Raw genomic sequence first — 9,662 nt, 5'->3', positions numbered from 1 at the left:
TTCAAAAGGAAGTGTCATTTTGGACTAATTGGGGGAGGAGTCACGTGTAAGCCCTACGTGATACTTTTCTTTTTAATAATTTTACCTACAATATTAGATTTTCTTACACTATAAATACATACACTCAATTTCTCGCAACATTACATTTTTCCTTCTCATATCTGTAATACAATTAAAATTATTTCTTTCTTGTATTCACCATGAGTCCGCCTCCGCCTATTGCAATACGTTGCACCGTCTACTTTGAGCATTTTGCTGAAGCGTTTGACTCTTGGTACTTAGTTCCGATCGATACGCTATCGGAACTAATTGGCTATTTCAACGAGTATTTCAGTAGATATCAAGAACCTACGCATAAGGTGAAGAAAATTTCCGTTATAACGCCATACTACTCGTTGGAAACTATCCATAACGACTGGAAATCAAGCTATGACTTTGAGAGTCTTAAAACCGACTCTAATGTTCAAGACATGTTTCGATGGAGGACAAACACGGGAGACCCGTTGTACTTATTTGTTACAAGTGAGATATCCGAGTAGCAGCAGTTTCTATTGATTCTTGTTATCTATCTTTATGTTTTGTTTTTTTTATGAATTTTAGCTTTTGTAATATCTACTTCATGTAATCGATATATTATGTTATTTTATGTTAATTTCATCTTCACGTGTTTAACAAAATTAAGTTATATTTTGTGAACTATATTTACATAAATCATGGTACTCTATTCAAACCATTAAAAATAGGTATTTAAACACAAAGTTTAAAACATAAGACACAAGAACTATTTAAACATGTATTTAAAAAAAATAACTATCCTTTATATCTAATCCTAGCTAACATGGAAACCCTATTTCCAAAACCCTAATCCTAATTTTTTGGCTCCAAATCGTTTCAGCCATTAGATTAATCTATGATGCTTAATTGGAAAAAAAAGTGGCGTGCCATTCAAAATTCAAATTGGCCGTATTCCCAATGAAGCATTCCAGTGTCTTCAAACATTGGAAAAAGAAAGCATTGGTAAGTGGTAACATACATACAATTTCCCACTAAAAAAAACCGTGAACTGCACCTTCCCTTCTTCTTCAAAAAAAAAAATTCTTCATCCTTCTCTACCGTCATTTTTTTCGCTTCTCAATTTCCCAATTCACCTTTCCTTCCCATCTACTCTTTCTGAACCCAATTTCACTCTTCTTCCCCAAAACGCCATCGTTTCCAAACCTTCTCCAGTCAATCTCCAGAAATTTCTTCAGCTGGCAGTAAGTACTCTTATATTCCTCCTTTATTTTACTTATCTCATTGATGCGCTCTTTTTTCCTCTCCGCCTTCTCTCCCTCACCGCCTATCTGTTTTCATCGCCGCGTCATTCTGACATCTGTGAAAATATTGTTGTCTAGGGTTTTTGTTTGAAAAGGTTGTCAATGTTGTGTTTTGGAGAAGAGTCTGAGGCAGAGAGAACAAATACAGAGGCGAGAGAGGGTGAGGATGGTGGTGGTGACAGTGAGATGAGATGGTGATAGACGATGTTAACGGTGTTCTGATCTGAGAGCTAGGTGGTGGTAGTGGCGGTGGTGGTAGATTTTGGAGAGTTTCATTTTTGCCATCAGAGATTTCCTGAGTTTCATCTTCGCTGCCTCTAATGTCTTGGTAATGTTGTTATTGTCATAGTTAAGCCGAACAAACCATTGAACAGACCATTCCTTAAGCCTAACAGACCATTCCTTAAGCCGAACAAAGCAATTCCCATTGAAATAGTCATGGTTAATGAGAAGGTATATGGGTTTTATGGTCCAAAATATGTTTAATTTGAGATTCAATTTGTCATATTTGTTGATAAGGTACTTAACTGCTATGATCCAGAATAAGTTTAATCTGTGTTTTAATTTGTCGTATTTGTTTGAGGTGTTAAGTTAGATTTTTTTATGGTATTGTTATTCGTTTGAGGTTGCTTTTGTAAGTGTCTGGTAGAAGTGATCTCAAATTTGGCGATGGAGATTCTCTGGCGCCGGCAGAGATAAAGAATTGGAACCTGATAGAGATTCTTCAGCGATTAACGAAAGCAAGTCGACGAGATCGTTTTGGTCAATTTTCAAGGCACATAAGGGTATATTCCTTTTCTTTAATTTATTTCCACCTACAGCGGATGGTGTTTTAGTCTTCCGCTCATAACATCAGGTTTTTTTTCCTTCAATTCTTTATTAAAAGGGGATAGGGGAGGTTTATGTAGTTGTAGAATTTGGTATTGCTACTGTAGTTGTAAAATTGGTATTTTTTCTTTCAACCATACTTTCCATACTCATTGTTAAATGTGTCTAAAAACTTTTTTGGTGTATATTTATGTTTTAAAACATTATAACCTTGAGCCACAGACTAAATAATGCTCTATTTCATTTTTGTTGATCGAGTCCAGGACTTGACTGCTTTACAGGCTGCTGCAATAAATGTGATTCATGAATCCCAATACCAACAGAAGCAAATATAGGAAATTATGAAGCTTTTATCAATTGTTATGGCGTTCAACCATGAAAAGATGCTGCAGCTACCTTCCTTAATTTAAAGGTTTTTCTCTTTTGCTGAATAGCATTTGTGTCATTTTCAATCTGATATTTAGACTATATATCTGATCTTTAAATCTGAAGTGGAACAGCGCAAGAATTGTTTGGGGAAATTTGTATAGTAACAAGTTTTTTAAGATTTGACTTCTGTATGCTTTTTTCTTAGTGTTTGTTCACTAACACTAATTGGTTCATGAAACAACATAAGGGTTTGATAGCTATATTATTTTTGTTACTATCTGTTATTGAAATTAGTTAACTCATAATAAGACTTAAAATTGATTTTGTTTCTAAACTTCAATTTTATTATAAGTGATAAAAATAGTTTTTGCTTCGAATTGAAAAATTATATTAATAGTTATATTTGACATGTTCATCCAAACACCATGACAGTGGCAATCATACAGTAGTGATTAGTCCTTGGAACTTAGATTAAAAACATCAATACTTCTTTCATTTTTGTTTACTATTTATTGGTGTGAGTATAATGTCATATTGGATATCAAGATATATGTGCATATTGTCATACGGATCAATATGTTTTTTGGTGTCTTTCATTTTTGTTTATTTTTTATTTGACAATGTACTACATGACATAAAGTTTTGATAGTCCTAAGGAGGTATGTAGTCACTTAATTAAACTCAGTATTTCATTGTTATGTTCCTAATAGTTTTCGATAAAGCTTGCTGAATTGTAGACTGTTTTGTATAAGAGGTCCTGAATAACTAAATAATGACTGCCCCTGTTAGTTGTTTTTCGGCTTTGTCGTCCTAATAGAAGCGTATGCAATCAAATGTTTTACTGAGCACACACAAACCAAAATGCCAGGTGGCTGGACATGCCAATCAGATGTTTTACTGAGCTCACACAAACCAAAATGCTAGGTGGCTGGACATGCCAAACCAATATTGATAGGTTTGGGATCTTTACCCTGAAACTATGCTGAGCTTCTCAATTTCTTTTCATTGTTTCAGTTCCAGCTACTATGATGATGAATCCTTCGAAACCAATATTGATGGGTTTGGGATCTTTACCCTAAAACCAATGCTTTTTATTCTATCTCTGATGTGGTTCTGGATTTTCACTTGATATTCTCATTTGCTGTCATTTTCAATGTTTTCTATGCAAATTATTTGCAGCAACTAAGCAAATCTTATTTCCATGTAAAAAATGCGAAAAGAACTATATGATAAACCATATCTGATGATTGATAGTGATTATCACTATTTTACTTTTACTAAAAAGTTTGTCTCTTTGATTGGCTCTTTAAAACAACTTCATGGTAACTCTCTTTTCAGGCTAAAAATTGCTTTTCTAAAATTGAATGCTCCTTTTATTAGTTAGAAGTTGATTAAGGTTCCTTTAAAGTTTGCGTCTGATTTTTTGATAGTAATTTATAGAGAAGCATTGATTTTTAAAGCACTGATTATAGAGAAGCGCTGACTTTTTTTGATTGAATCAACACTTTTAGGCTAGATGTCACGCTGATTTTAACACGTTTTTGTGGTGATATTAACACACTTGAAGCAGAAACATGTGGAGTGGACTACATGTTTGGAAGTGAATTTGTATTTAACCATTGTTCTTGATCCTATTCTGAATGTTGACAACTCTAAATGCATCGTTATGATGACAGCCTTTTTTATTATGCTGGGACTTCATTATGAACATTGAACAAATACTTATTTTTCTCTTAATTAATTCATTATTATCTAAAATTTCTCTTGATTAAGTCATGGTTGAATTACTGATTCAGGATTCGCTTTAATTTCATTATTTTAGAGAAGTTCCTCAATGATTTAAGGCAAGAGAAGAAGAAATGATGGTATGTTAATGTATTTAGGCCTACTATAAGAAATCGGTGAATATTTTTGTTCGCCTCTAATCATGTAGATGGTTGATAGTTGGTTTGCTGCATTTTATTTTTCATCTATTGATCATGGATGTTTCATATAAGCGCTTATGCATGGAGAAGGTTTTCGAAGGCCTTTGATATGATGCAAATATAACTCCCTATAATTTACTTTGGCATATGATTTACAAAATGGAGCAAATGGGGTTAGACACGTGCCACCGCCATGGTGCAATTAATTACGTATAATTTACGTCATTATACGTTCAGGCTGCGAATTCTGAGGTGCTCCCTTCTACAGGTAAGAATGGACATGCTCTTATTCTTTACTTATTGAAATGTTACATTGCTTCTGAACTTTTGTAGGAAATCAAAACCAGAACAAGTTTCCTTAAGTAATTTTTAGAATCAATTTATGGTTATGGTAGATCAGTTTTGACTCCTTTTACACTGAATTTTTTTCGTCTTCTTTTTCCCATTTATATGGTTAAAAAACTAAACATATTTCATTCATGTAGCCGATCCTACTCAGCGGAATAGTTTTTTTTGTTGTTTTATATGGTTAAAAATCAAAACCAGGACATAATGATGATGTCATGCAGTAAAAAGCACGTGGTATTTTTGTGAGGAACATATAGCTTCCGTGTTTATGCCTTGCTGCACTTAGCACCCACATCTAAACAGTCTCATTTGTTAATGTTTTACTTTACTTGCTGCCTTGGATCAAGTACCCTTCGTCTGGATATTTTGTTTTTTACTGTTCTTCTTTGTCAATAAGGCTTTTGGACCTACTATTCTACTTTTATAGTCTATTGGATAAAGTTTTCTTAACAAATTCTAGAATAGATTATCAGTTAGTGTGTATTTAATTTTTTTTTTTTTGTGAATAATGATGTAAGAAAGAATTTACTTCTCTATGTTAAGCTCTATTGACTTCTACCAAGACACAAGTATTTCCTCATTTCTATGTAGTTGTTTGCTCATTATTATTTTGAACTATTTTATGAAGGCAAAGTGGCATCTTAGAACATGCAGAACATAAAGGCCACTAGGCTTAGATTGTCGCTTCCAGTTCCTACGACAGAGGAAAATGAGGAAGAAAAAGCACTATCTATTAGAGTCTGTTCTACATGTATTATGTCTCCCATTTTCATATGATTTCAAGTTGCAAGTAATATAGATTGAGTTTTAAGATGGTTTTCTTTGACTGCAAAATTGCATTTAGAGAACATTGTTTGCCGATTTGATCCCATCTGAAAGAAGTGCCTCCATGGGATATCAAATCAATATACTATATGTGATGATGATGTCCATATCTTAATTAATATTTCGAGGTGGTCCTTTGGAGATGCAAATTTTATAGAAAATTATGTTTTTGTTTCAGGTAAAATTTATTTAGAAGACAATGGAATAGAAACCAAGAGCTTGCCAACAATAAAGGAAAATTAAGTATTTTGAAGAGTTTGTCAAATCACCACAATTTTTGGTAGATTTTAGAGATGGCCATCAACCCATGTCATTGTTAGCTTTTATTACCATTTTATGCCTGTAATATATCTGAAATGAAATGTATTTACTATTCAATTGGGTGAAAGGTTTATAAGCATATATTTGTGTGTATTGAACCTTGGTTGTTTGCAGTTTATTAAACATTGAATATCGCATTGCAGCTATGGTATGCTTTTATAATTGAATCTGTTTTGTGTTTTCTACTATGTAAATAGTGCGTGAAAGGACTTCTGTTTTGTTGACATACGATTGCAGAAATATATAGTAGCTGAAATGCAGCTAGAATACAAGTTTGTGTCTGTGTATGTGGGTACGTTTAACATTAATTGGCAGCTTATTAATCAAGAACAATTTTGCCAGAATTCTTGGTACTATGACTGTGATTCCTGCTGCCATATTTTCATGCTTAATTTGTTGCTGTATATAATTCCTAATGAACATCAACATTTTGTATCTGATGTCATTCCGCTTACATTTCAATAGATATCCATTTCGGAAATATACAATATTCTTTATGTTTCAAATTGCAATAAAAATACAGATTTAGATACGCTCATTTTGAGAAAACACACGGACAGGGAAAAGGTTATTTAATAAAACAGATTAATATAAAGACATATCTGAAGAGTTTTTTACACAATCTTCATAATACATAACAACCACTATTTTTAATCTATTGCAAGTGATATTGTGAACTATATATGACCCGTGCGGCAGCACGGGTGGGAGATCTAGTTTAAATAATGAATCACATACCATTTTTTCAACTAAGGTAGTGAAGAATTTGGTTCAGATGTATCCTCCATTGATATCTTTGACCTCAATGTTGATGTCCAACTCCTATTATAACAATGCAATGCTTCCTTTTGTTCTTCATAATCAATAGCTTCAGCATAAAATTGTACCCAATTCAGCATAACAACAACAAAAAATTTCGATTTTGAATGCATGATTTCAATGGCATGAAATTCTTGTGAATATAATTCAATTTATCATCATCACATTTTTTGTTCGTGAGATTTTGCTGATATATATAGTGTTATTACATATTATTGGTGTATAAATTAAATGATAAAAAAAAAACTGAAAAATATTAACTAAGGTGAGTTGTTAGCTAAAATCCCATCCAAAGGTACAGCTATAAGAAAAGCATTTTGTCAAGTTGCAATTTTTTTTGTACTTGGGAAACAACTTTTCATTTTCTTTGACCAAAAACTAAGCCAGAGGTACATTTGTCAGCTGCCTTTGTCTCGTCACAGTACTATGTTCTGAAAACTAACAGTTGTCTTTGTCTCATTCATTTTTAATCCAGCAGGTAATAACAATTACTCATATTATTCAATTGTTATTAAGCATTTCACACTTTCATCATTCCCGCTATCATTTTTACTCAAATTTTGAAATGCTCAAATTTTTCATAGGCTTATGAATATATAATAATATAGTTAACCAAATTAATACATCATAAATTAATTACCTAAAACAACCTTAAGTACTAACAACCTTAGACTAGATTAGATATAATGAAATTCGATATTCATTGCTTAGACTAGATCAGACTTAATGAAATACTTGATTAACTAACAACCTTAATCAACTACTAGATCAAGTATTACTAAAATTTCAGCACTGGACATGAGTACGGCTGTGCGTGAGCTAGGCACGGTCGTGCGTGATTACATTGGTTTTTACATTGTGTTTACCTGCTAGGAATGCGCACGGTCGTGCGTGATACTTGCACGGCCGTGTGCAAAGACACTGCCAGCATTGTTGGATTCAGTTCCCACTCAGGTTCTATCCCAGCAAAACCAACCCAGCATGAACATCATGATAAGCACAATGAATTTCAGCTTCCAAAATGCATTCTTTGTCCTTCCGAGCTCTTCTCTCATCAAAGATACTTCATCAAAGTTACTTCTTTTCACAGCAACCGTCTCCTCTATGGATATCTTCTTTAAATCATCAATATCTTTTTTCATATTCATTTTCACTTCAAGCATCAGTTCTTTGTTTTTCGACTGGACCACCTGCACTTGAGCTTCTAACAACTTGTTCATGATTGATATCTCCATCTCAGATTCCTTCTTCAGAACTTGGATCTCTTTCTCCATTACATTTTTCATCTCCACCAATTTACCTTCAAATTCTTTCTTCAGAGCATCAAACTTCATTGCTTGTTCAAGTAGTACAACCTCCAATTCATCTTCAACAATTGCTCTGTTATAACCATAATCCATTATGTTACTTTCAACTGTTTGTTTACTTTCGGTTTCGCATCCAATTGGTTCACACCACCGGAAAAAACCACATCTTATGTTTGGCTTGTGCTTGCTACGATAAAACAACCGGTTTGGATTTTTCGGAGTCATTGACACTTTAATTGCTGCTACATTGTGACAGTAGCATATCTTGTTGGCATATCTAATCCAACTCACTCTATCTCTGGTGTTGCTTGATGAGGCCATTGAAACACTCAAGTTTTGCCTGTTACAAACGAATAACATTCATGTTATTTCAAAATCAATTAAAAATAATTCGTAAAACACCTATAATTCAGGCAAGGAATCTGCACTTCTTATGGATGAACTTGAAGAAAGCCTAGATTTGTATAAATCCACATTGCATTTCATTTTAATTTAAACCATAAACATGACTGTACAGCTTTAGATTCACATGACTAACTACCACATCCAATAATTAATTGTCAAGAAGCTAAGACTATAAATTTAAATCATGTGTACATTACAAACACTGGCATAATGTTCACTATAATTAAAGAAACCAGTGCCAAAAAAAACAAGAGTAACTTAAATCGGCAAGTCGAATAGTTATTCATCAACACTTCCAAGTCTGCACCTCCGTATTAATTTAATAAGACATATGTATTTAACTTTCTAAAAAAGAATTTAAATCAAAATTTCCAGCATGCAACAGGTCACCAAACAACATTATAAATTGAAACAGGAGATGGAACAAAATAACAAATCGATTGCCCTTTTCAATTTTCAATTTTTTTCCTTTTATTTTTATTTTGATTATGGTTCTGGGAAAATTAAAATTGAAACTAATTCACAAACCTAATTCAAAAGTGAAACCAAAACAAAATTGAAGAAGAAGGTAGAAAACCATTTTCAAAACAAGTATACAATTGAAACCAACGGGAAATTGAACAAGGTTGGATCTGGGAAGCGGTTGAATGGAGAGGTTAGAAAACCATAATCATTAACAAACAACACAGTGTTCAGAAATTGAATGGAAAATAAGGGAAATTGAAGCAAGAGCTAGAAAAGGTCAGTAAATCGATTTCCCCTTTCCCCCATTCATTCAACACAGTTTCAAAATCAAATTGTTTCCCTTCAATTTTGATTATGGTTAATGGATAATTAAAATTGAAACCAATTAAAAAACCAATTAGCCTTAACAAACAACACAGTGTTCAGAAATTGAATGGAAGATAAGGGAAATTGAATCAGGAACTAGAAAAAGTCAGTAAATCGATTTCCCTTTTCCCCATTCATTCAACAAAGTTTCAAAATCAAATTGTTTTCCCTTCAATTTTTAATTACGGTTATGAGAAGAATGACGAAGACGAAAAAAGGAAAATTGGGTAAGTTAACTTACGATTGTGGAGACTGTGGACGAAGACGAAAAGATGCTGAAGCTTGCGTTCTAGAAGATGACTCGTGGTCTGGGTGAGTAGATGAAGATGAGTCGTGATCTAGGTGAGTTGAAGAAGGACAAATCCGGT

General features: G+C 33.2%; 1 protein-coding gene and 1 long non-coding RNA gene across 8 annotated transcripts; one reads left to right on the top strand and one right to left on the bottom strand.

Moving 5' to 3' along the window:
- Positions 1-899: 899 nt before the first annotated feature.
- Positions 900-6,013, top strand: LOC146936237 (uncharacterized). 7 transcript variants are annotated; one of them, XR_015030515.1, is made up of 4 exons: positions 900-1,256; positions 1,666-2,101; positions 2,408-4,706; positions 5,790-6,013. It is a non-coding gene; the product is annotated as an uncharacterized LOC146936237 (long non-coding RNA). The 7 variants fall into 7 exon arrangements; XR_015030518.1 differs by having other exon boundaries at positions 902-1,256; positions 1,956-2,101; XR_015030517.1 differs by having other exon boundaries at positions 902-1,256; positions 1,942-2,101.
- Positions 6,014-7,561: 1,548 nt separating this feature from the next.
- Positions 7,562-9,662, bottom strand: LOC146936236 (uncharacterized). The gene is made up of 2 exons (XM_085757685.1): positions 9,536-9,662; positions 7,562-8,398 (listed from the first exon to the last, which is right to left on the bottom strand). The coding sequence occupies exon 2, from the start codon at positions 8,377-8,379 to the stop codon at positions 7,702-7,704; it is 678 nt and encodes a 225-aa protein (XP_085613811.1). The 5' UTR covers positions 8,380-8,398; positions 9,536-9,662; the 3' UTR covers positions 7,562-7,701.

The sequence above is a fragment of the Medicago sativa genome, chromosome 3, assembly GCF_051527215.1.
Source record: "Medicago sativa cultivar Bolivia chromosome 3, Bolivia_mono, whole genome shotgun sequence".
Lineage (NCBI taxonomy): Eukaryota > Viridiplantae > Streptophyta > Magnoliopsida > Fabales > Fabaceae > Medicago > Medicago sativa.
Note: the sequence above shows the minus strand (reverse complement) of the source record. Positions and strands in the feature narration are given on the sequence as shown.

Excerpts from the sequence above, each read along its gene's own strand:
- LOC146936236 (XM_085757685.1), bottom strand. The coding sequence starts at position 8,379 with ATGGCCTCATCAAGCAACACCAGAGATAGAGTGAGTTGGATTAGATAT.